The sequence below is a fragment of the Lycium barbarum genome, chromosome 1 (genome assembly GCF_019175385.1).
Source record: "Lycium barbarum isolate Lr01 chromosome 1, ASM1917538v2, whole genome shotgun sequence".
Classification (NCBI taxonomy): Eukaryota; Viridiplantae; Streptophyta; class Magnoliopsida; order Solanales; family Solanaceae; genus Lycium; species Lycium barbarum.
Genome location: NC_083337.1, coordinates 140,575,596 through 140,600,347, shown reverse-complemented (window position 1 = coordinate 140,600,347; position 24,752 = coordinate 140,575,596). Strand labels below are relative to the sequence as shown.

The following is a 24,752-nucleotide window of genomic DNA, read 5'->3' as shown; positions in this document are numbered from 1 at the left end:
ACATAAGACAGACTTTTAGTTAAGGTATAACCAAAAGTATGCCCCATAAAACAAAACTTTTCCTTAAGGCATATACTCTACCTTATAAGGCAAACTTTTAGTTATGCCTCAAGGAAGAGTTCCGCCTTATGGGACATACTTTTAGTTAAGACATAACTAAAAATATGCCCCATGAGGCGGAACTCTTCCTTAAGACATAACTAAAAGTTTGCCTTGAAAAGTAAAAAAAATAAAATATATGCCTCAAGGCAAAGTCTGCCCCCTTTCGACAGACTTTTAGTCTGCTGGAGGGGGCAGAGCGAAATTCAAACTTTGCCTTGCAAATTTTTTAAATTTTTTGAATTGAGCGAAGGTTCAAACCCGAAACCCATGAATTTTAGGCGAAGGACAAAACATAAAGACCAGCAATTTGAGGGACAAAATTTAAAGACCGCCCCAAAAGAAGGCCCAAAATGAGTTAAAGTTGGGCCGCGCGGCTAGTATCAGTTCGGTCCATGTGAGGGGAAAAAGGTCTATTTGGCCCATTTATTCAGTATGTTTTTTTTGCGCGGATTGCCCTTCATTTGGGGTGGTCTTTAATTTTTGCCCTTCAAATTGGTAGTTTTTAATTTATACCCCTCGCTTAATATTTGAGGTTGTGGTTTCGAATTTCAGTTAAGATTAAAAAAAAAATCGTTAGGCAGAATTTCGCAACGCAGACTTTGTAAAATTCTGCCTCAAGGTAAAATTTAATTATGCCTCAAGCAGAATTTTGCAAATCTGCGCTGGCCGGTGAGAAAATTCAGCCCAGGTGTAAATTCTGCCCGGATAGAATTTAAAGACCACATTTTGAGGGGTAAAAATTAAAAACCACCCCAGCGAAGGTAATCCTGCAAATTGCCCATTCAGTATTATGAATAAATTCTCAAGGGAGAAGTACTGTGAAATGAAACTAATGGAAGCACAAAGGAATCAATTTCGATTTAGATGATTATAACGATTTTCATGCTCTTTAACGGAATTGTTTAACGCCACCGAAATAAACTTTTCAAGGTAAATTCTCCATTAATTATGATTTTTTTAACTCGCTGTGAAAATTAAGGAATTGAATTGCATTTATAGGGATGATTAGTGTTTGGCTGTGTATGCCTTTTTTTTTTCCTTCCATATCAGTAAAACTCTTCAATGCATAGAGTTACGGCATTGAATTTTTCTTATTAATATGTACCAATTACGTTCTCAGTGTTCACATTAATCGCGTAGGTTAGTACAATCTGAATTTCTCCGACATGTGTAGCTATCACGTAGGCTCGCATCAGATATAGGAGTCACTGCTTGGCTAATCAAAATTCGAAGTTGGTCTCAAAGGTCACTAATTATTGTATTTTTCATCTGAGTATTTGCCAGGGCTCTTGAGTTTCAGCAAACTATAGGGTGTGTTTGGCATGGGGGAAAACAGGAAATGCTTTCCAATATTCTCATGTTCTGTTGGTCAAAAAACACTTTCTCTGGGAAAACAAGTTCCTTAAAAATTGAGGAAAATGGCTACCCTTGTGAAAGTAGGAAAAACAAGTCAAGTGGTGTTCCATATTGATTGTGTCCTCCCCATCCTCCAACACACTTCATCTTCTACCCCACCCTCGTAGCCCCCATCCCCCACCCCCACCCCTACCCAGGGTGGATTTAGAGGGTGTTCACCCTTACACCCTTGGCAAAAAATTACAATGTATATATAGAATAAATTTTCTGTGTTTATGTACATATATTAATTTTTGAATACCCTGAACAAATGTAAAAAGTTGGCTCAAGCGGTCTAGAGTGTTCAAAATTGTCTCTAGCGTCCTAGGTTCAATTCCCCGGGACAACATTATTTTTTATATTTAACTTTAGTTGTTTTTTCCGAACCAAAGATCGTGGATCCACCACTATCCCTACCCCCACCCTTACCTTCCATAGTATTTGTCTAGATTATGTACAAATGCTTTTGGGATAAATATCTTATGCTTATATACCAAACACAAGAAAATAAATAAGGAACCCTTATTTTCCTAGAAAATAAAGAAAACATTTTCCTCCTTCATACTGAACACATCCATAGTAACAGCTTGTGGTATTTTTGGAGAGTGGTAGGGATTACCGCTGAAATATAATTCTCTGGATTTTGCGACTTGTAGGATTCTTCATTTCTCTTCTATCAGCATTTATGCATATACATGAAACTGGTTATTTCCTCTTCTCTAAGTTGATGATTTCCATTATGCTAGAGCAAATATTACCTCCTGGGGAAAAAATTAGGCATCTTTGGGAGGCCAAGAATTCAGTTTTTGATGCTAAATAATTGTTAAGCAGGCATGTGCATGCTTCTCTCTCTCTCTCTCTCTCTCTCTATCTCTTTTAAGTATTTTTTTACATAGAGGATTAGGAAGGGAGAAAGAGGAGGAGTATTGAACACACATTTATTGTATGGGAGACTCCACTGGTACCATTAGACTTCCAAGTACTGGTCACTTGCATGGTTAGATCATTGAATAAACAGTACGTCATTGATTTTAGTATCTACGTCATGCATGTCCAACACCAAACCTACTCCTTTTATTGCTAGGGAGATTAGTTGTATTGCAGACAGACATAAGGGAAAGGGCGTGTTGTATCAGAAATGAAACTATAGGCATTCTTGGTGTATGTGTTCAGCTTGGAGATATCCTAGTATTGTATATGCAGCTTTGGATATGATTGATAAAAGATTCATGGGTTTTGTCAAATATTTGTTTGCAAATATCTGATGATGCTTCCAGAAGGAAACCACATGTCCATTAGCATGATATGCTAAAGTAAAATCACGTAATAGTTTCACAGATATTACGAGGTAGCGTCATGACAACGTGCTTTAGGCAAACCAATTCTTTAATAGAATATTCTAATTAGTTCTTTCTGTGTGTTCTGACTTATAAGTGACCAACATTCCAAAAAAAAAAAATCTACTATAATTGTATATTTGAAAAAAACATTTAGACTCAGGTCTGGAGGTGTCGCTTTCAGAATCTTATACTGTTGGAGATTTCAAAAGACAAAAGACGTTCTGGTTGTAGAGCCTCAAGGTAGTGATCTGTCCTGTTGTTTATTGAAATCTTGTTGCTATTGGATAGACTTCAGAAGCACTATAAAAACATAGCTGTGCACCGTGCACTCTGGGGAAACATAACTGAAACAGATATCTGCTGGTTTCTTCCGTTCTGTCCTTTTATTTCCCTGGACTATTTGTTTTTTGGCGGGGCGGGGTGGGGTGGGGTGGGGTGTTGGGATGTGCTGTGTTAATAAAAGTGTCATTCCTCTCCTCTTTGTTGTTAAAATCTTTGTGTGGTCTGGATAGAGGACTGCTACAACATTGGTAGATGATTCTATTATCTATAGATGCCAAGAGTAATTCAGTCATATACTGTGCAATAAAACCAGATAAAAGTTGGGATATATAAATTGGATTAGTAGTGTCTTTTCGTTGCCAATCAATATATTCTTTGGTACTGTGACATTATTCTCTGTTTTGTCATCTTGATGTTTCATATGCATCAAGCGTATAACTGCTCTTCTTTTCAAATGACTAAATCAGAAGGATATTCAATTATACAGTGATTGAGTTGATGTTAGAGTTCTGTTCTTGAGAAAGAATGAATGCCATTTGTCTTGCTTGCGTGATGCTTAACTTTTGGTCTTTTGTGTTACATTCTTTCACGGTTGCAATGTGCATTGCTTCTCTCCTACTCTATGTATGCTTTTCCTGCTTTCATTTCTTTGGTAATTCATTTACAAACTTCTGCCAAATGGGCAGTGATTTTTGTTTAGGCTTCCTTGTTTTGTTTGTAATTTAGTATGGCATTCCTCATTGACAGTCTGCACAAGCAAAAGAGTCATTATGGAATTAGCAGATAGAACGATTGGGCTGCTTTTGACAGTGACTAGTTTGTCCATTTTCACATATTATACCTTTTGGGTCATCATTCTGGTCAGTTTTTCTGTCTTTACCTTACAAGGTGTAGTGACTTTCAGGACCTACGTTATTACATTGGTTTGATATATCCTTTTGTCTTTCAGCCATTGGTTGATACTGATCATTTTGTGCACAAATATTTTCTACCTCAAGAGTATGCAATTCTTATTCCCGTATTTGCTGGAATGGCACTCATTTGCCTGCTGAGCATGTTTATTGGATATGTGATGCTCAAGTCCAAAAAGAAGAAGGCATGACACAACCTTGCTAAGCCTGCTGGTAGCTGTTTGGATTATATGATAGTTCATGGTTTTGCTCTTGAACAGCTCGTGTCACATAAAATTCTCTATTCATTTGTTGACAGTGATCTGAAAATTCTAGTTATGCCTTCTAGTAGTCACTACATATAGACAACAAGCTCTATTTTGTGTTTGTAGCTTTTTAGGAATGTCTGTTACCTATAATAACTATTCATTAGTCTATATATCGTCGTTCATGGCTTTGAAGAACTCAAAGGGGGTTAGATTGAAAAGTAAGGAGACCCCTGCTATTACAAAAATCGACTATATTTTGATAAATATATAGAGGTCGATGTTTCCACTTTGGTTGGGGACTGGAGCATCTTTTCTTCGTTATTCATGATTCAGCAATCTCATCTTTTCTTCGTTTGGTTGGTGGAATAAAGGATTATAATCTATTTGGTACTTGACTTAAGTTGTGCAAATATCGTTTACACCATCAATGAATACAATTTAAACTCATTTATTATTGAATGCAGACCAATACTTCTAATTCATTCTTTGAAATTGCAACTTTGTATCTTTCCAAGTCCAGAAGCATTTGATAGCTCTGATTTCTTTGAGAACAGAGACTTTCACTCTCTCTGTTTATTTTATGTACAGTCCTAGATGAAACTACTTCTCATCTATTCCTAGATGACTACAAAGTTTCAGTTATTTTTTTCTACAAATTGCTATACTGTTAAATGATTTTAAGGCATCACATTCCAAAAGGACTGCCCTGCTCTATCACACAAACGAGACGAAGTAATACCCTTCTCCATTGACTCCAATGCAGGCAACTTATCACTTGAATAAAACACAAACTCATCTTCTATGTTTATTTTTTCTTTGTTCTTCATGTTTGACTCATCCTTTTCATTAGTACTAGTGGTGGAATTCTTCTCCACGAGCTCGCGATACATGGAGGATCGGAGCAGAAGGCTGAGAGCTGTAGGCGGAGACGACTTGTTGCATGGACTTAAGGGCATTTTTCTCTCAATGGGTTCTTGGCTTTGTGGAATAGGGGGCAGAGTTTCTCTAGTTGTGGTAAAATAATTGGAGCCAAAAGTGAATTGAGGATCATTTATCGGGTTAATCATGTCGTTACTGTTGGTTTGTATAGCCTGATTTTCTGATCTTAATTCTTGGAATGCCATCTGAGTATTGGCACCAGGTTTTAGCCATCTAATATAAGTGCTTAAGTCAAAGTTAGTCACCGCGTTCATCCCTCTGTATTCGATTGCAGCAATGTCATAAGCTCGAGCTGCTTCCTCTTGAGTACCTATAAAAAAAACACAGAGATTCGAGTTGATACCTTATTTTAACAGTCTTGATTTGATCAGTGCTGAAAATAATAGGGGGAAAGTACTTACTGTAAGTACCTAAGTAGAGGTATTTGTTACCAAAAACTCGCCCTATTCTTGCTTCCCATCTGCCATTGTGATGATGCCTGAAGTTATATGATCAATTCAAAATCTTTTGTTACTACTAATTATGAACAACAGATGGTAAAAGTTTTAGAATAATTAGTGAAATGAATTTATTGACCTTGCTACTCCTCTGTATTTAGATACACCTCGGGCAAAACCACTGCTTCTCCTGCATTAGAATGGCAAAAACTCTAGGTAAATTTTGATTTTAAAATGATTTGATCTTAATCTGATTAGAAATCAAGTTGAACAAATTAAATACCTTCTTAATGAGGCTAAGTACTCCTCCTTGGTCACAGTTTGCATTATTTCAATTTCTTTCTCATAATCAGATATCTGCAGGAAAGAGATTATGCGAGATATTTTAATCAAACAGAGAAAAAATTCCAAGCAAAAGGACTATGAAAATAGCAATTTCATACCGGAAAATTAGTGAAAGTTGATGTGCCCCAGTACTTAATTGCAGCTAAATCATAGGCTCTGGCTGCAGATTCTTCTTCATCATATGCTCCTGTTCAATTTAAACAACATACAAATAAAATTTCTATTACTAAAAAATTCGATTCTTGAATAAAAAATTAGTCTATAGCACCAATTTTGCAGAACTCACCTAGATAGACTTGTTTTCCTTTCTTTTTCTGAGTTACATTCCAAGAACCCTTGTCCCACAAATGAGCCTCATAACGCCCCGTCCACCGATGCCTAAAATCCATGATAATTGTAACAAGAATTAGTAGTTTCTTAAACCTATGGATCCCAAAATGGCAAGAATGTGACTCGTTTTTAATTAGTAGTACCTGCTAACTCCTCTGAATCTTGAACTTCTCTTCACAGTAGGTGTATGAGCAATATTTTGATCAACTTTAGATGAGTCTATTTTCTGCTTCTCACTTTGTTGGGCAGTGTTATCATTCAGTGCAACTGCAGGGAGTGACCTTCTTTGTCTTTTCACACGTTTCGTCGTCTCTGGAATATCATAATCCACCATGGACATGCTTCTTTTTATAGAGCTCACCATCTCAGATTTAACACTTGTGTTCAAATCCATTATTCTTTCAATCTTTTCTTGATGCCTTGCTACACAAAATGGATGTTGCTGTATTCAGTATATATAATGTATTCACTCTTTTGTCATTTTGCTTTGTTTAGTTTTATACTGTCAACAAGCTAATTTGACTTAAGACAAAACAAACGATTATTTCATGTCAACTTGAGTGTCCATTAGCCAATCTAGTTCTATCCTGGATATTAGTATATTATTTACATGACTTAATTCTTGACTTCAAATGAATATAAGGAAAAAAACAAAAATATTGTTTGACACTTTCAAGGTTTTAACTAAGCAATGACAGCCATTTATTTTCTTTTAACAATTGTTACCCTTTAATTATAATCTTAAATTGATAATATTGACATGACGTGTCAAGTTGATTTATTTAAATTCCAGATTTAGTGGTTACAATGAAATTCGGGATATATCTCATCTGTCTTTAGACCTTATGTAATATATTAATATTGCCCATATAAGTACTCTTACAGATCGTGACTTTTCCGATTGTGGCACCAACATGCCTCAAGACTAACATGTCTAAAGCATAACACCACAACTTAAAATTAATTGTAATTCAAATAAAATAATACCGACAATAATAAAACAACTACAATGACTGAGTGATTGGAGTCACCTACATCCCTGATCCAGCACCAATCTAACTAATGTAAATGTATCAACAACGGCAAAACCTTAATACTCGTGCTAGCTAGTTATGCCTAGACAAATTTGATTCGGGACTATAATTCAAAAGTTTTATGCTATTTGTTAAGTCTGCTTGAATTTCAAGAGATTTTAGTCATTTGAGTCAACTCCAACTCTTTTTCATGTGAGTTTAGGTATACATGCTTTTTACACATTCAATCAGAAGTGTCAAAATTGGACACGAGCTGTCTCAGAATTTATTCCAAATACAATTTCAACAACTTTATGACGCAATTAAAACTATCACCCTCTCTCAACAAGAAAGAAAAGATAGATAATTTGCTGTCTAGATAGGGAGCCGACAAGTAAATATAACTACAAAAGAAGTCAAATAAAGCGTCTGGCCTTTGTCTTTGAGATATTGAAATCTTTTAAACGTATTCAAGCTGTTTTTTTAGTTTTATTTGATAATCCAAGCTGATAATTTGTCTCCTTCCATTTAGACAAATGGTTAAGTTTGTTGTTTAGCCTTTGCAGTTTGCTGTTCCCTAGGATTCTTCGTCATTACGAAGGCCACTTTTATGCTTTTCTTGTTTTATTTTGTCAGGTTTATGGCAGATTCTTTTGTCTTTCTGCTGTCTCTGTCTGTCTGGTTGATGTTGATAATCGTTACTAACTATGGAAGGGATCTCATAATATTCTCTCATTGTGATATGTTGTTTGGACAATTGGCCCTTTCCCATCATGTAGTTTTTGTTCAAAGGCGGTGAAGAAAAATTTAGGAGGTCTTTAAGCACTGTATACAAGTATTCTACTAGTTATTAAGCCATAACATTTATATCCTTGTGTGAAGACATTGTATGAATTGTGTTTAACTTATACACATTAATGGTGTAAAGAAATTTTTATTACTAAACAGTGTAATATGATGTAGCATGTTGGAATTTTCCAGGTTGCTTGCTATTTTTCACTTACAATACCTGTAATATATTTTAATAAGTGACCAAATGGTATACAGTTGCATTGCAAGGGGTTCGTGGAATGAGAGAAACTAAATGTATTTTTGAACTTTGAAGTTCACGTCTTAGTTTATTAGTCCTAACTTTTTATGATGATATTGATAAATATATATGGCAGAAGATGAGGAAGTTTGTTGTCTTCATCTCTTTCGGGATCAAAACTGGTCAAAGTAAATCAATAGGGCACCAAACTCTGATATGTTGTCAAACAGTGAAGATAAGTAGATAACATGTACAGTAAAATTGAACCAGTCTTTTACTCCAGTAACTTAAAAGTCTTGAACTCACGAACGCCCATTTACATTGCTCTAAAAATTAATCGACTTTCAAGAAAGAAAGGCTCATCCGTCATGAAGAACCTGAGGAGTTTTATCCTACCTGAGATGATGAGCCCATAAAATCTGGTTAAATGTTAATTGCCAAGTTCGAACCTGATAATCTGAAATGTTACAGATAAACTTCACATTGCTAGAGATGTTGATTAAAGATCACCACTTCCTGTTATAGCTTAGACATCCTCTTTGACTTGCTCCACTTCTCGACTCACTAGATTGATATCAAAATGCCAGCCTCTGCAATATGTTTGAGGAACTTCCTGGGTTCATATTAGGTTAAAGATGGAAGTCCTTGATGGATGAAAATACGAACCATGGGTTTTGAGGCGCATATAATACATTGATTTTCAAGTCCTTGTCACATTAATTCTCACTAATTAACTTATAGGGTATAAAACATGAAAACATGATCAATCAGCAACAACAACAACAACAACATACCCAGTTAATCCCACAACGTGGGGTCTGGGGAGGGTAGAGTGTACGCAGACCTTACCCCCACCTTAGGTAGGGAGGCTGTTTCCGGAAAACGCTCGGCTCAAGAGAAAGCATATGAATTATTATATCCCGGTGTAAATTTTTTGGAATTGTGACATTTACAAAATCAAATAAGAAAGAAGTTAATTAATGTTTACTATTTCCATTCAAACTGAAAAACTATGATTGATTATACCAACAATGAAGGCTCTCCAACACTATAAAACGAGGAAACAGTATCTCCAGGCATTTCAGGTCCAGAGGCTGTACAAAATCTAGAACTGAAAATCTGTCATAAATAGTTAATCATCTGGTGACATGTCACCTTTCAGTATGCGGCATGTTTTTCCAGTGTCTAAGTTTCTTCTCCAATTACAAGTTGCATCTTTCTTTTCCTCAACTTGATAAATCCTCGCCTTCTTAATTCTACTATCAGCAGAAGTCACTTCAAGAACAGGCAGAAGAAATAATTTTTTCCTTGACCAGATCATGGTCGAAACAAGAATCTGCTGCAGTTTAATAGTACTTCATGTTGTATTATTTCTTATGAAACTAGATCCTCTAGCTTTCCTCACATTTTGATGGAGCATTAATTGCCTCACCCTCTCGGCATCCGCCCATTTATCACCCAGAACATACAAGTCTGATATAAGGGTATAAACCCCACCATCGTTCTCCGGCCTCACCACATTCATGACCCTCTCAATCACTCTATCTGCCATCTCAAACTGTTTATGCAACTTGCAAGACGACAAAAAGGAACCCCAAATAACTATATTAGGCTCTCGTGACATACTATTGATCACTTCATATGCTTCCCCTAACAATCCTGCCTTCCCAAATAAATCAACCATGCAACCATAATGCTGAATTGTCGGTCTCAGTCCACACTCTTTGATCATTTTAAAGTATCCTCGACCTTCATCGACCAGCCCTGCTTGTACACAAGCACTAAGTACACCAGTAAACGTAAACTCATTAGGCACCACACCCCCTTGTCTCATTTTCTTGAATATCTCCAACGCTTCGTTTCCATAACCGTGTTTTGCCGCTCCACAAATTAAAGCAGTCCAAGTCACCACATTTCTATCATTCATCATATCGAATACCAATGAAGCGAAATTCAAGAATCCACATTTAGCATACATGTCTACTAAACAAGTACCAAGCTCCACATTCAATTCCCAATTATTCTTAACCGCGAAACCATGCACTGATTTCCCAAGAAGCAACCCGATCGAACCACCCATTTCAGCACAGCCCGATAATATCGGCCCAACGGTCACTTGATCAGGTTTTACTTCTTCAACAATCACCATTTCTCGCAAAAGCGCCACGCCTTCCTCCCAATGCCCATTATTCATGTATCCAGCAATCATCGCAGACCACGAAGCTAAATCCCTCAGAGGCATTTCATCGAACACCTTCCTCGCATTTTTAACAACCCCGGATCGAGAAAAACAAGTTATCATCGCGTTCCACGTGACAATATTTCTCACAGGCATTTCATCGAACACCTTACAAGCATACTCAAATGACGTCCCCGTATACGCATTCAACAGTGATGTGGCAACATACACGTGGATATTAAACCCTAATTTGAGTATATGGGCTTGGAGGTGACATATTAAGGGAAAGTTATGTAAATGAGTACATGATTTAAGAGTGTAAAGAATGGCAAAACTGTCAAAGGGTATGGCTTGGCGTTGCATTTGGGTATAAAGTGTTAAGGCTTTTTGAGGTGATTTTGCATTTTTAATAGCAAAAGACCATGAACTAAAGGTTCTTAATAACAGATTTGTAAACATAGTTTTTGTTTTTCCTTCCATCTAAGTCATGGTAGCCAAGAACATTAGTAGTACTAACATGGGAGGAGATTTACCCTCTGTTTGGAACGTTGTTACCCATTGTTTCATAATGTACTGTATTGTATTGTATTATGCTGTTTTGTAGATACAATATTTGGATAGACTGTATCGTTTGCTGCTGTGTAATAATATATTTTTTGTTTGAATTGAATGTATCATACTGTATTTTAATTGGTAAGTTTACTAAAATACCCTAAACTATAAGTTAAGTGCATGTAAATTGTGCAATAGCATAATATCAAACCATTAACAAACACTTAAAATTTAAAAAGACACGAACTCACCATTATAATTGTTGAACGAACAGAACCTCCAATTCCATTTTCCAAAGTTCAATAATTCAGGGTATTAGAACATATCCAAACTGGTAGATCTTAAATATTGTTGGTGAGGCAACAAAAGCAGCAGGGGGATCCAATGGAGAAGATTACCAAACACCAATAATGATTAAAAGCATGAATCTTAGACACAAACAAATTCAGATGTCAAATTCAATCCCAAATAGTTAAGAAACGTCATTAACCACTCAAAATCTTTAAAATTTCACTGGTATAGAAAGTTTGAAGACACCCCACAAATGATTTTCTCACGATGCCTATATTTTTCATATAATCCATAGCTTAAAATGCATAACAAAATAATTGTCAATAACGAAGTATTCATGCGGTCTACAAAATCATAAATACTTAAAATTTAAATAAGATTATTCTAAACTTAATCTTCGGGTGACATCATGGTCAATAAAAGAATCTTGCGGTCTTCCTGTGGACATCCCATCAGTGTGCGGCACATATCTGCGTTTTTACAAAGAACTATATAAGCCTTATTGCTCAGATGACGTTCCAAATTCATCTCCTTTACCATTTGCCATATCTCGTTCGCAGGAATAGGAGGCATAGTTGAAAGTCGGTTAATTGCATTAGCCAAATTGTCCATCCCACCTCTCAACATGTCAGCCATTCCGTCAAGATGATCATGTTTAGACTTTTTATTTCTGGTAGGAGTCAGTGTGTCTAGATAGCTACTCGATGTAGGTTCACCATTAGTTGGTTGATTCTGCTTATCCTGTCCATGTTCCTCGGTGTTTTCCAACGAGGCAGCATTCACTGAAATCATCTCATCTACCTCATCAATAGTCAACGAACTAGTACTTGATCTTTTCAAATTTTTACGAGCACCTCTTTTTAACATATCTGGTCCAGTCTCAGCATGCTTTCCAGTAGCTCGATCCTTTCCATACAGTATTATTAGCTTATCATAATTTCTAATTGACATGGTCCTCAGCTCAGCAGCTGCAGGCTTAGCCTATATATAAAAAAATAGAATACAACTGAAGAAAATGATATGAACATTATCATATGAAAATAAGAACAAAACTAATAAACTAGTAATGCATGAATTTACCTGAATTAACTGGTCCCATACTTCAGGTTCAGCATCCCACATATTTGTTATGGGATCCCATGAAAACCCGCTCATCCCCATTTGAAATGTGTCATAGCATTTGGCAAATTTAGTTTTAATTACTCTCATTCGGTTGTGAATTTTCTCCTTGTTAATAAATTTATCAGGAAATTTTGATCGTAGCTCCTTCAATATGTTGTCTAGTGCGTGTGTAGTGAAAGTTCCACCAATTCTATTCCCACATGCTTGCTCGTTACAGAATGCATCAATTAATGTGTCATCCATAGCATTTGACCAAACACATAAAGAGTTATCTGAAACATTTGTATCGCTTGAGGTGGATGCCTTTGACTTTTTCGACATGTTGACAACTACAGAATTAAGATAAATTTTCATAAAACATAATTAAAGAAAACATCATCACACATAGTTATTGATAAGTGTTATAAGATAAAGTAAAATGCACGACACAAAATGTTTATAAATCAAATAATAGCATCACAAAATTACATTCAAATGATATCAAATGAATAATAGTGACACAAAAGTTCATTTGAATTTTTATCTAATAAAATTAATCTTGGTAATTAATCCACATAGCAGCTGCTATGTTATCTCGAATCAATTCCCCTCTTCTATATTCCTCAGTGCTCTCCCTAGGATGATTTGGAAGTTCTTCATGCACATCATTATCATTCATAAGCTCCACATCAACTTGAGCAAGTAACTCATCATTTGGATCTACACCTCTTAAGTAGTTGTGCAAAATACAACATGCAAAGATAATAAGCTTTTGGGTGTCAATACCATATGAGGATTCCGTTGAACTAGAAATTATAGGAAATCTCTTTTTAAGAACTCCAAATGCTCGTTCGATAGCATTACGCAAAGAAGCGTGTCGCAAATTAAATAATTCACGAGCATTTCGAGGTGGATTTCTTGAATACTCTTTCAAGTGATATCGCTCCCCCCGATAAGGTGTAATAAGCCCACTTCTTAACATGAGTCCAGCATCAACAAGGTAGTATTTTCCTAAACATAAATAAATAAAAGATTCAATTATTTGTTCATCACGTATATCTATGTCTAGACAAATTTATAGAACGTTTACCTTCTGGAATTTTTAATGGGTCTTGTCTATTTAGTGCTTCTTTCATAATTCTTGAATCAGATGTTGTACCTTCCCACCCAGCTAACACATAGGTGAATTTTAAATCGAATGAGCATGCAGCTAATACATTCTGTGTTGGATAATCTTTCCTCCCACGGTATTTTGGTGCTTCACTTTGTGAAACTTTAACACGTACGTGTGTTCCATCAATTGCACCAATACAATCCTGATATTATAATAATCAATGAACATGCAAACAATCTTGACATTGCTAAAGTTTGAGTAAAATTATAACTCTGTTCACCTTAAAATATGGGTAAAATCTTTGGTTGCTGGCAATTTCAGAAGGAACTTGGGATCCATCAGGTTGTTTAATAAATATTTCATATAGCTCGTATGACAACATGAAAATGACGACTGACCGACTCCCCCGATCGTCTAACACTATGTATTTTCCAAACAGAGTGTTAGAAACATTACTAACACTTTGTCTCGATGGTTGTTAGATATTATTTCATAATGTATCACATTATATTATATGTATTGTATTGTATTGTTTTGAATATAATTAGTATTCGTATTCGTGCAATATTAAAATATTATTTATAATTATTTTAAATTGCTACGGCATATCACAATTTGATATGTTTTTTGTTTGAGAATATTGGATCATATATGCCTTAAAAAAGTTCCACGATTATATTATTTCTCCATAAAATGTATGCCCCTACCCCCAACCCCAATGGCTAAATCTATATGAAAACAAAGACAACGAATTATATAATTATCAGATAACTTTTATATTTCATGTTTTTCTTTATTACATTTTTCATTATTTAAAATAATTAATATAAGTTTGTATTACCTTATCATTTGGCTTAATTTAATTATAGAGTTTTCTCTTTATTAATATAATTTTTCTTACTCGTGAATTTTAATTAATTTTGAATTTTATTCTATTGTTTACAACTATTCAATTTCTTAAGTTTATGAATAATATTTTGTGTATTGTTTAGTTATTCTATTATATTCCTAAATTAATTAAAAAGATAAATAGCCTCATTAAAAGGATAATTTAAAAGGAAGCTTTGACATCTAATTCTAATAGTAATTTTATTTCGCAAATATTATTGAATAATTTACTCGCTCCAGTTTATATTACTCCCTCTGTTTCAAAATAAGTATCACCTTAGCGAAAATCAAACTCTAAGAAATCAATAAATACCATGTGGAGCTTGCTAAATTACCCCCTTTTTTTTTTAGATGTTTTTTGATAATTGAGCAATATTAAAGAAGACTAATTATTTAATGCTACGGGCATAGTTGGAAACATCTGCCAATTTTTGTCTTAAATTCATAAGATGACACTTATTTTGAACAAATATTTTTGTTAATGTGACACTTATTTTGGGATGGAGGGAGTAATATAGAGCTAATATTCTGGTCTTTCCAAATTATTTATCTTATCTTATTTCCTCTTTATACCAAAAATAAATTTTATTTTTCAATTAAATACAAAACTGACTAAACCCAATGGACTACAGTTCAAGTTAATAAATTGCTCATTGATATTTTCTAAAATATATCCTGTGATTTTGCAATAATTCAAAATTACATTGAATGAGAAAAGAAATATTCTTAAGTAATTGACTAAAATTTGTAATTTGGGAACTAAAATTTATATTTTTGTCAAGATCTTAAATAAAAATAGATAAAAATTACTTAAATAAGATACGGCAATTTTGATCATAATATTAGTGTATTTGTACATGTAAGTCATGTCGAAGTCCTTTATCATATACATTAATTAAAAAACACATAACTTTTCATTATGACTCTATTTCTTTCTTTTCCTTTTGAGAGTTCAAATAATGCTAATCCCTTCCCTAGAGAAAAATAATAGAAAGGTTAAAGATGAATCATCAATATAAATATTACATAAATGAACCCATAGTGTAAATGGATTTTATTAGGAATTCATCATTAAATTATTGCAATTTCTAGTCCTAGTGTCGTAATTTCATTTCTTACAACTTATACCCGCAATTGTTTCTTGGACTCCTAATATTCACTATTCAACACTTGTTCTCTCACTTTTTATTTTCATATTTTTGAGAGGACATACATTGCTGGTTTATAATAGAGGCCTTGCATTTTTTGTCAAAAACACGAGCTTTACCTCTTTTCTTCAAGCTTTTTTTCATTAGTTTCTATTCCGTAAGCCGGTGATTATAGTATAAATTCACGAAGAGTATTGAAGATGATGAAAAGTCAATGCTCGAATCCCAAAGATCAACTCGGTACTTAGAATGTCAAGAATATTCTGTGAATTCTATTTGTACAACAACTTCTTGGAGATCTTTAAAAAAAGTAAAATTTCAATAGGATTATATGCCGTGAATACATGAGTACAAAGTAAACTTTTAAAATATAAATGTGATCAGAAAAGAGCATCGAATCTTGTAGACTCCTTGGTATTTATCAACTTATACTAGATGACCTATGCCCGTGCACAGTGTATCTATATGTATGTAGTTGTGTTTGGATAGTGATATATTATATTGCTAATAAACATACATAAGTTTGTACTGTTTTATGGATATATATATATACACTATGTTCAAAACACGATTAATATAACATTGTAGTTTGTGCTCCGTATCTAAACTTTATTATATTTGTGTTTACTACGAATACAAAGTCGGCAAAAATTTATTAATACTTTTTAAAAGAGAAGACTTGTTTAAAAGGAAACTGTTTTCCTTTCTTTGAGATAAAACAATAGCAATATTTAAGCATCAGTTGATACTTTCAATTTTAATTCGATTAATTTAAAGGTGTAAAATACTTATTATTTTTTTATCAAATTTTGATTTGGATAATTCTAATTCAAATTAATAAATTAATTTTACATGTTTAAAACGAAACAAAGTAGAAATTGATTTTCTATTTAAACGAAGAAATACTATTTTTTAATTTTTGGTAAATATTCTCGGTTTAGATCATTTTACTTGTCATGTTGTCTTTTGCATGGGTTTTTAAGGAAACGTCAATTAGAATTATAATTTGACTAATTTACCTTATTCATTATTTGATCTCCATTTGATATTTTTTTACGACATTAATCTCTTTTCACATTTATTAGAGTAAGAATAAAAATGAAAAGTAATTAAATTCTATCTTATTTTAAAATATAAATATTTTAATTATATTTATTTTAGTAAACATAACAAATAAATGACATGGCGGAATATCAAATACAACAGTTCAATATCTAGATTAGATCTCAGGCTAATATAAAAAAAGAAAAAAAACTGTATGGTTTGACTACATAACCTTTTGAGGAAAAGCAATTTCATTTGCTCCCACTAATGGATTGATACGCACGTGACAATGAATCCATCATTATTGACTTAATGAGATACTTTGGAAATTACGTGAATATTGTTTGATTTTTTAATATGGAGTGCACTTTTTTTTTTGTGGACATTATTAATTTGCATTATTTTTATGCATTATATATATATATATATATTATGTTCAAAACACGATTAATATAACATTGTAGTTTGTACTCCGTATCTAAAACTTTAGTATATTAGTGTTTACTACGAATACAAAGTCTGCACTTTTTTTTATATTATTTTTTTTAATACGGGGTTCACTTTTTTTTTTGATATTGCTTGATTTTGTTAATATGGGGTCCACTTTTTTTTACAGTGAGTTTGGAGATGGTGGGTTTCACTTTTTTTTATTTTTTTAATTTTTTTGTATTGCTTGATTTTGTTTAGTATGAGGTTGATGAGTCGTGAAATTACGGCATATTCGACACCAACTACTTAGTCTTTTGCACATCCCCAAGTACTTTTGATGTTGTTTCTCGTGTTTTTGTGACAATTTGTAGAATAACATGTGCCGGAAGTAACTTAAAGCAAAATGAAGCAAAAAACCAGCTGAACTGAACAAGGGCATCACATGCGAGTCGCATGTGCTACATGCGAATCGCATGTGATGCAGCATCTGCTGACAGAAAGAGGCTAAAGAAGAAACCATGTGTGACACCACATGCGACACCACATGCGAGTCGCATGTTGCACATGCGAATCGCATGTTGCACATGCGAATCGCATATGCTGCTCAACAGACGACTGAAGATGTCACACATGCGATAATCTGGTGCAACATGCGACTCGCATGTTGCACTTGCGACACCAAGTGCGAGACGCACTTGATGCACAGGGGCATTTTTGTCTGGAAATTGTTCCCGTTTTGGACATGCTATAAATAGGTTTTCTAGGGTTTTGGATTCATTTTATTCTGCAGTTTTTAGCATAAACTCTTGTGGAGTTCATTTATTGTTGGTTGGTGAAGTATTTAAGAGATTCTTTTGGCTTTTGTTATCTTCTCCATCCAACACCTCTGTAAGATTTATGCATACATTGTACTTGATTGTTTTATCTTTAATGAATATTAGTAGCTAATCCTCCAACTAAGGTTATGGGATCAAATGTGTTAGTTATGTGATTGAGTTTCATATTCATACTACATTTATATGCTAGTGCTGTTTTCTATTAGCTCTTCAAGCATTAATGTCTTGTGATGGTATACAACATTACTTGTGTCTTAATACCATTACTTTGCTTGGAAAAGAAAGTAGAGGTTAGGAAAAGAGTTAATAGCAACAATTTGGGTCATTAAATCCATCTAATAGCTTGAGCTAGGAATAGGAAAGCTAGTTGAGGCTACATGGGAGTTCTGTTAAAGGAAACATTCTAGGGCTTGGAAAAGCCTAGGATGAAATTTGCTGATTTGGTTGGAAAACTTTTGGCAAGAATCACGTAACCCTTGGCTTAACGCACCTAGGCATATAAATAAGTTGAATTGATACCCAATCGTATTACTTTCCATTTGAACCACAACCTTAGTCCCATTTACCAATTGTTTACATTCTATAACCATTCTCAGTTTTTAATGAACAAACTACAATCAAACTTTTATTATATTTCCCTTCCCCTAAAAATATAGACTAACAGTCGGGTGTTACACTTATTAAGTATTCTTCTTCATCGTATTCTCTGTGGGATTCGACCCCAACCTTGTTGGGTTTTATATTTGACAACGACCGCTTACTCCTGATTTTTAAGGTGTAATTTGGGCATATCAGAGGTCCACCCTTTATGGGGTGCACTTTTTTTTTTCTTTGGACATTATTAGTTTGTACTATTTTTATGCATATAATATATATACATATACTATGTTCAAAGCACGATTAATATAACATTGTAGTTTATGCTCCGTATCTAAAACTTTATTATATTAGTGTTTGCTACGAATACAAAGTCAGCACCAGTTTTTTAACATTATATTTTTTTTTAATATGGGGTTCACTTTTTTGTTTTGTTTTGATATTGCTTGATTTTGATAATATAGAGTCCACTTTTTTTTTTCCATGAGTTTAGAGATGGTGAATTCCACTTTTTTTTATTGCTCGGTGTTATTTAGCATGGGGCCCACCTTTTTTTTTTAAGGGACAACGGACGACGAAGCATGGGTCTAAACCCATGCTTTATATAGTTTCTTCTTTTTTTATTTTTTTTATTTTTTATATTGGTTGGTGTTGTTTAGTATGAGGCCCGCCCTTTTGGACATTATTAGTTTACACTATTTTTATGCATATAATATATATATATATATATATATATATATATATATATATATATATATATATATACTATGTTCAAAACACGATTGATATAACATTGTAGTTTGTGCTCTGTATCTAAAACTTTATTATATTAGTGTTTGCTACGAATACAAAGTCTGCACTTTTTTTTTTTTTTGACATTATTTGTTTTTTTAATATGAGATTCACTTTTTTTTTTTTTTTTTTTTTATATATATTGCTTGATTTTGTTAATATGGGATACTATTTTCAAAACACGATTAATATAACATTGTAGTTTGTGCTCCGTATTTAAAACTTTATTATATTAGTGTTTGCTACGAATACGCACGTGGCAATGAATCCATCATTATTGACTTAATGAGATACTTTGGAAATTACATGAATATTGTTTGATTTTTTAATACGGGGTGCACTTTGTTTTTTGACATTATTAATTTGCACTATTTTTATGCATATATATATTAGAATTATAATTTCACTATTTTTAACATTGTTTGTTTTTTTAATATGAGATTCACTTTTTTTTTTTAATATTGCTTGATTTTATTAATATGGGGTCCATTTTTTTTTTAATACTGGTTGGTGTTTATATATATATTTAATATGGGGTGCACTCTTTTTTTGGACATTATTAATTTTCACTATTTTTATGCACACACACACACATATATATATATATATATATATATATATATATATATATATATACCCACAATTTTTTTTTGCACTTTTTTTTTTGACATTGTTTGTTTTTTTTAATATGGGATTCACTTTTTTTTTTTTATATATATATTGCTTGATTTTGTCAATATGGGATACTATGTTCAAAACACGATTAATATAACATTGTAGTTTGTGCTCCGTATTTAAAACTTTATTATATTAGTGTTTGCTACGAATACGCACGCGGTAATGAATCCATCATTATTGACTTAGTGAGATACTTGAGAAATTACATGAATATTATTTGATTTTTTAATATGGGGTGCACTTTTTTTTTGACATTATTGATTTGTGCTATTTTTTTAATATTAGTTGTTGTTTAATATATATGGGGTCCATAATTTTTTTTTATTAAATTGGAACGGATATATATATATATATATATATATTAGAATTATGGGGCCCACAATTTTTTTTATATTAGTTGTTGTTTAATATATATGGGGCCCACAATTTTTTTTATATTAAATTGCAACGGACGACGAGAAAGTGAGCCCAACCGGCTCTTCTTAATAGTAGAATATATAATTATAATATTGATACAAAAAAAAAATTCTAGCAATATCTGAAGAGCATAAATAGCAAACGAAAGTTTAAGTTCTTCTCTTCGTAGATAAACTCAACCGTCTTTTTCAATGTCATTTTTGTTTCTTTTATACACATGGGCTTGATATCTTTTCATAATGAAAATAATGAAAGAATTCTGCCTCTCCCACCAATTTTTACTCTTTTTTTTTTTTTTTTTTCTCATACATTTTCCAATACTCCACTTTTTTAATAATCACCCGCCATTGAACTCTTTGAACGTTGTCATTGTTATGTGAGAATATGGATTTGAAGCACTCCTTAAAGATTTAATTGACATGTGTATAAGTTTTCATCTTATAATTCAATTTCAAATTATTTATCTCAAATTAACCAAAGAAATATTGTTCAATTTAGCCCGACACTATTCTATTTACTCTCTCAAATGAGGGGTTGGTTTATTTTGTTATAGGGGCCATCTCCTGTCATCCCTTACCTATGGTTCAAATTATTTTATCTCAATTCAAATACTTTTATCTTTCAATTCAAGAATTAAAATATTAATTTCTATCAATGATTAATTTATATTCAAACTGTTTTATGCTGAATTTTTAAATTTCACTCTTACCCTTTTCCTTCTAATTACTCATGCACTTTTATATCAACAATTCATCCTAAATCGTTTTTTAGCGTGCAACTACGTTATGGAAGTAAAATAGCTATCATTCTGAACATGTTCAAAACTGATTTTGACACAATAGCTTCGGAAGAATATTCTCACTTTGAAAAAAGTGGCTACATTAAGAAATGAGAGAAAATTTAATGACTTTACATTTAATCCTTCCTTGTTATGAAAAATGCTTGAGAAACTTGGATGAAAAACATTATTTCTTTATTGAGTAACTTATGTGAATGAAATAAATGATAGAATTAAATGTGTCATATTTATTACTATGATATATTATTGTGCATTTTTATTGACGTAGTAAAAACGAAAATGAAAAGAAAATATCAAAAGAAGGATAAAAACAAAAAATCCTTTTTGCTAGTCCAATGAACCTCTTCTACTGATCGAACAATATAGTTTGATATTATGGTTATGGTTTTCTATTCTTGTGTATTCTGTTTGTTTGATTTTGATTTCAATCTATCAGTTTTATGTTTTATTGCTTTTGAGAATATGAATTAGTGTAAATGGAATCGCTTCTAATATCATATAAAAAAAAAACAATTGAAAAAATCGAAACCGAACCGAACTTCAAAAAATTGAAACCGAAAGAACCGAACCGAACTAGTTTGGTTCGGTGTTCGCTGTCCACCTTCAAAAAAGCGAAACTGAAATAGCCAAACTGAAATTTGATAAAGCCGAACTGAAGAACCGAATGCTCACAGAAATACAAACATGTATATACCTGAGGAGATAAGACCGAGCATGAATTATTTAGATTGGTACCCAAATCAAAGTGTTAAGCCTCATCTCACTAGATATTCTCTGATATAAATGAAAACAATCTTACGTGGGGGATTGTCAAGAGAGTACGAAATTGCTTCAACAGCTCTGCTAAATGACAAATGACATCCTGATTTTTGGAAATTCAACAAAATTCACACAAAAAGGAAAAAATACTTCAACTTGTCGATATTGCAGTTTACGTTCTTTAAATTGAGGAAGATGTTTTTTTATTTATATTTATTGCATATAACATGCTAAACATCCACTAATAGCCACAAAGAAATACGAAATAGTTCAATAAAATGATGGTTTGCTGAAACCACAAGAAGAGTTCTAAAATTTATTAACTTAAGACAAAAAAGACTTGATAAATATCGAGAAGTCTGTAATAGAACAAATTTTCTTACAACTTTAGGCTAACAGATTTCTTTTTTAAGAACGTATAAGGATATCTTTTTTCTTCTTACATATTTTCCCTCAAGCCTATCATTTAAGAAAAATGATAGAAATTGCAATTTCTTCATCTATGGACTTAAAAAGTAATAAAAGTAAACCATTTATATCTATAATTTATAAGTCCAGTATTCTGAAAACGGGAAAAAGTAAGAAAAAAACAATTTCTTTCATGCATTTTCATATGTCAGGGTTGATCAACTGATCAAAAAAAAAAAGTTTCCATCAATTTAAATTTGAAAATTTTCTAGAATCACAATAAAATATTAAATTCAAATTTAAATATATCTCTAATTTAGATACAGATCCTAAAAAGTACTTAATTTCATATAATATTAAAAAAATAGAGTATACATTAAGGCCTAAATGCCAAGCTCTGACTTGAAACATGTTATAAATAAAAGAAAACTAATAAAAATAAATATAAGAGATATCACTAAGAAAATAAAACATACTCTTTAAGAAAAACTACTTACATATGAAAAATATTGAGGAGAATGACCTATGAAACATTCCGTGCTAAACAATGAAGTAGCAAGGAAAATAATTATATACAAGGCTACGGAAATAAATAAGAAATCTTACATTTCGATTTAACAAAAGCTATTAAATTACCAATTGCACAATCTTCTTTCCCCTGGATAATTCATCCCAAGTTCCATTCAAAATCGTATAAAATAGATAAGCTGTCACCATTATTAAACAAAAATAAAAACATGTAAGATAAATGAAAAGACCAAAATAATTTGATTAGTTCAATAAAATAATAACTTAAAAATAGTAACAAAAGTTACAATTACGAAATCGTCAACTCGACTTAATTGTTAATAAGAAAGTGAGTTTCTTACATATGTTCTGCAATATTCAGGCCTGAACATAAGTCGAATGTATCCATTTTTATCAAAAATCAAACGAATAAATGAACAAAGTTAGAATAATTACATTGAAGAATATTACTTGCTTAAGATCAGGCTTGAATATAGTAGATAAGGAAAACAATTTCGTAACATCATTTCCTGCAATACGAACATCACCATCTGCATAAAAAAAAAAAAATAAGAATATGAAAAATTAAATAAATACAAATTCACTAATGGAGCTAATATTACTAATAAAAGGAGGATAAAAAAGTCTACAAATACTATCATATCAGTTGTTAGGAATATTTTTAAAACACAATGTATATTTTAAAAGATAAGATTTTAGAGTATTCTTATCTTATAACCTATATATTTGAGTTGAGTCAAATAGTTGCAACCGATTAGATCAATTCAAATTTGAATATACTAACGGAACACCAAATTCATCGTCATCCTTATCCTTGTTTTTAACTTCTTCCCCCCGTTTTATTTTACTCTCTTCTGATTTTTTTAATCTTCTTTTCTTTCTATTATAATGATTTTAAAATTAGTCTTTCACCTTTATTATTTACTTCAAATTTGAATTCTGATACATTGATTTAACATACTTTTGGAGCTATCCATGTTTTTAGGGATAAATGTTTAAAGAAAATAACTGTCTCAATTTTATTTTTTTAATATTTAATTTTAAATTCAAATTAGAAAACTTTATCTTTTAATTATCAATTCAAATTCAGAACTTTATCTACATACTCAAAAGCTTTATCTTTTTAATTCAAATTTATTTTTATTACATAACAATTGATATTGTCTTAAAATTGCTAAGTGGCTTGTTATTAGCTTACCACTTGGCTTAACCACATTGCTTGTACCTCTCCTATTTTATATAGATAGATACAAAAATAGGTTCTCAAATTTGAGCTCAACTAGTGAGTATTCCCTCTAAATTTGGGTGTGCACAAGTAGGCAACTCGTCTCCAATTTGTTAGTTGAACACTCCAATTAAACTTACAAAATGATGATCTAGACACTTCTAAAATTTATGTGTCACATCAGCATTTGTGTTTACGTGTTCAACTTTATACAAGTTGAGGTGCCTACTTGTCAAACCAAAAGTTGGAGGGCATATTTGCTAACTGAGGCCAAGTTTGAGGGCTTGTTCATGTATTATGGTTATTGTTTTAAGGGCAAAGGTGCAAATATACCCTTCAACCTTGTGATTTAGAGCAGATATATCCCTCGTTAAAAAAGTAGTGTATATATACCCCTACCGTTACAAAATGATGCAAATATATCGCTGCCGTTATAAAATGGTGCAAACATACCCTTTTCGCTGACGGTTTTTTTTAGTAGACATATTTTTCTAAAGCCACATGGTAATTTTTTTTTACTGGTGTGTAGGGTCTAATTCGTTTTAAAAAATATCCTCGTGACTTTAAAAAAAATAAGTCTACTCATTTTTTAAAT

General features: G+C 32.4%; 6 protein-coding genes across 8 annotated transcripts; 1 reads left to right on the top strand and 5 right to left on the bottom strand.

Moving 5' to 3' along the window:
* Positions 1-779: 779 nt before the first annotated feature.
* Positions 780-4,599, top strand: LOC132640280 (dolichol-phosphate mannose synthase subunit 2). Of its 2 annotated transcripts, XM_060356812.1 has the most exons (4): positions 780-1,032; positions 2,998-3,077; positions 3,867-3,979; positions 4,069-4,599. In XM_060356812.1, exons 3-4 carry the CDS (start codon positions 3,890-3,892, stop codon positions 4,219-4,221), a joined length of 243 nt encoding a protein of 80 aa, XP_060212795.1. In that variant the 5' UTR covers positions 780-1,032; positions 2,998-3,077; positions 3,867-3,889; the 3' UTR covers positions 4,222-4,599. The 2 variants fall into 2 exon arrangements, with proteins under 2 accessions (XP_060212795.1, XP_060212788.1); XM_060356805.1 differs by lacking the exon at positions 2,998-3,077 and having other exon boundaries at positions 791-1,032.
* Positions 4,600-4,955: 356 nt separating this feature from the next.
* On the bottom strand, positions 4,956-5,850 carry LOC132615128 (AP2-like ethylene-responsive transcription factor ANT). Its single transcript, XM_060329706.1, has 3 exons — positions 5,834-5,850; positions 5,619-5,695; positions 4,956-5,527 (listed from the first exon to the last, which is right to left on the bottom strand). Exons 1-3 carry the CDS (start codon positions 5,848-5,850, stop codon positions 4,956-4,958), a joined length of 666 nt encoding a protein of 221 aa, XP_060185689.1.
* On the bottom strand, positions 5,815-6,665 carry LOC132640269 (AP2-like ethylene-responsive transcription factor At2g41710). Its single transcript, XM_060356794.1, has 3 exons — positions 6,286-6,665; positions 6,098-6,186; positions 5,815-6,011 (listed from the first exon to the last, which is right to left on the bottom strand). The coding sequence occupies exons 1-3, from the start codon at positions 6,386-6,388 to the stop codon at positions 5,916-5,918; spliced, it is 288 nt and encodes a 95-aa protein (XP_060212777.1). The 5' UTR covers positions 6,389-6,665; the 3' UTR covers positions 5,815-5,915.
* Positions 6,666-9,345: 2,680 nt separating this feature from the next.
* Positions 9,346-11,396, bottom strand: LOC132640252 (pentatricopeptide repeat-containing protein At5g66520-like). Its single transcript, XM_060356769.1, has one exon. The coding sequence runs from the start codon at positions 11,029-11,031 to the stop codon at positions 9,730-9,732; it is 1,302 nt and encodes a 433-aa protein (XP_060212752.1). The 5' UTR covers positions 11,032-11,396; the 3' UTR covers positions 9,346-9,729.
* Positions 11,397-11,683: 287 nt separating this feature from the next.
* Positions 11,684-13,977, bottom strand: LOC132640261 (uncharacterized). 2 transcript variants are annotated; one of them, XM_060356784.1, is made up of 4 exons: positions 13,890-13,977; positions 13,586-13,811; positions 12,475-13,506; positions 11,684-12,375 (listed from the first exon to the last, which is right to left on the bottom strand). In XM_060356784.1, exons 3-4 carry the CDS (start codon positions 12,868-12,870, stop codon positions 11,785-11,787), a joined length of 987 nt encoding a protein of 328 aa, XP_060212767.1. In that variant the 5' UTR covers positions 12,871-13,506; positions 13,586-13,811; positions 13,890-13,977; the 3' UTR covers positions 11,684-11,784. The 2 variants fall into 2 exon arrangements, with proteins under 2 accessions (XP_060212767.1, XP_060212764.1); XM_060356781.1 differs by having other exon boundaries at positions 13,586-13,964.
* LOC132615119 (uncharacterized) lies at positions 13,049-23,909 on the bottom strand. The gene is made up of 4 exons (XM_060329694.1): positions 23,894-23,909; positions 23,383-23,462; positions 13,586-13,811; positions 13,049-13,506 (listed from the first exon to the last, which is right to left on the bottom strand). The coding sequence occupies exons 1-4, from the start codon at positions 23,907-23,909 to the stop codon at positions 13,049-13,051; spliced, it is 780 nt and encodes a 259-aa protein (XP_060185677.1).
* Positions 23,910-24,752: the final 843 nt, after the last annotated feature.

Excerpts from the sequence above, each read along its gene's own strand:
- LOC132640269 (XM_060356794.1), bottom strand. The coding sequence starts at position 6,388 with ATGGATTTTAGGCATCGGTGGACGGGGCGTTATGAGGCTCATTTGTGG. Across the intron at positions 6,187-6,285 it reads AGGAAAACAAGTCTATCTAG|GAGCATATGATGAAGAAGAA; the intron begins GTGAGTTCTGCA and ends TAAATTGAACAG. Across the intron at positions 6,012-6,097 it reads CAACTTTCACTAATTTTCCG|ATATCTGATTATGAGAAAGA; the intron begins GTATGAAATTGC and ends TCTTTCCTGCAG.
- LOC132615128 (XM_060329706.1), bottom strand. Across the intron at positions 5,528-5,618 it reads CCTCTACTTAGGTACTTACA|GTACTCAAGAGGAAGCAGCT; the intron begins GTAAGTACTTTC and ends TTTTTTTTATAG.
- LOC132640261 (XM_060356784.1), bottom strand. The coding sequence starts at position 12,870 with ATGAAAATTTATCTTAATTCTGTAGTTGTCAACATGTCGAAAAAGTCA. Across the intron at positions 12,376-12,474 it reads TATGGGACCAGTTAATTCAG|GCTAAGCCTGCAGCTGCTGA; the intron begins GTAAATTCATGC and ends TTTTATATATAG.
- LOC132640280 (XM_060356812.1), top strand. The coding sequence starts at position 3,890 with ATGGAATTAGCAGATAGAACGATTGGGCTGCTTTTGACAGTGACTAGT. Across the intron at positions 3,980-4,068 it reads CCTTTTGGGTCATCATTCTG|CCATTGGTTGATACTGATCA; the intron begins GTCAGTTTTTCT and ends TTTGTCTTTCAG.
- LOC132615119 (XM_060329694.1), bottom strand. Across the intron at positions 13,812-23,382 it reads TCAAGCCTGATCTTAAGCAA|GATTGTATTGGTGCAATTGA; the intron begins GTAATATTCTTC and ends TTATAATATCAG. Across the intron at positions 13,507-13,585 it reads CCCATTAAAAATTCCAGAAG|GAAAATACTACCTTGTTGAT; the intron begins GTAAACGTTCTA and ends ATTTATGTTTAG.
- LOC132640252 (XM_060356769.1), bottom strand. The coding sequence starts at position 11,031 with ATGGAAGGAAAAACAAAAACTATGTTTACAAATCTGTTATTAAGAACC.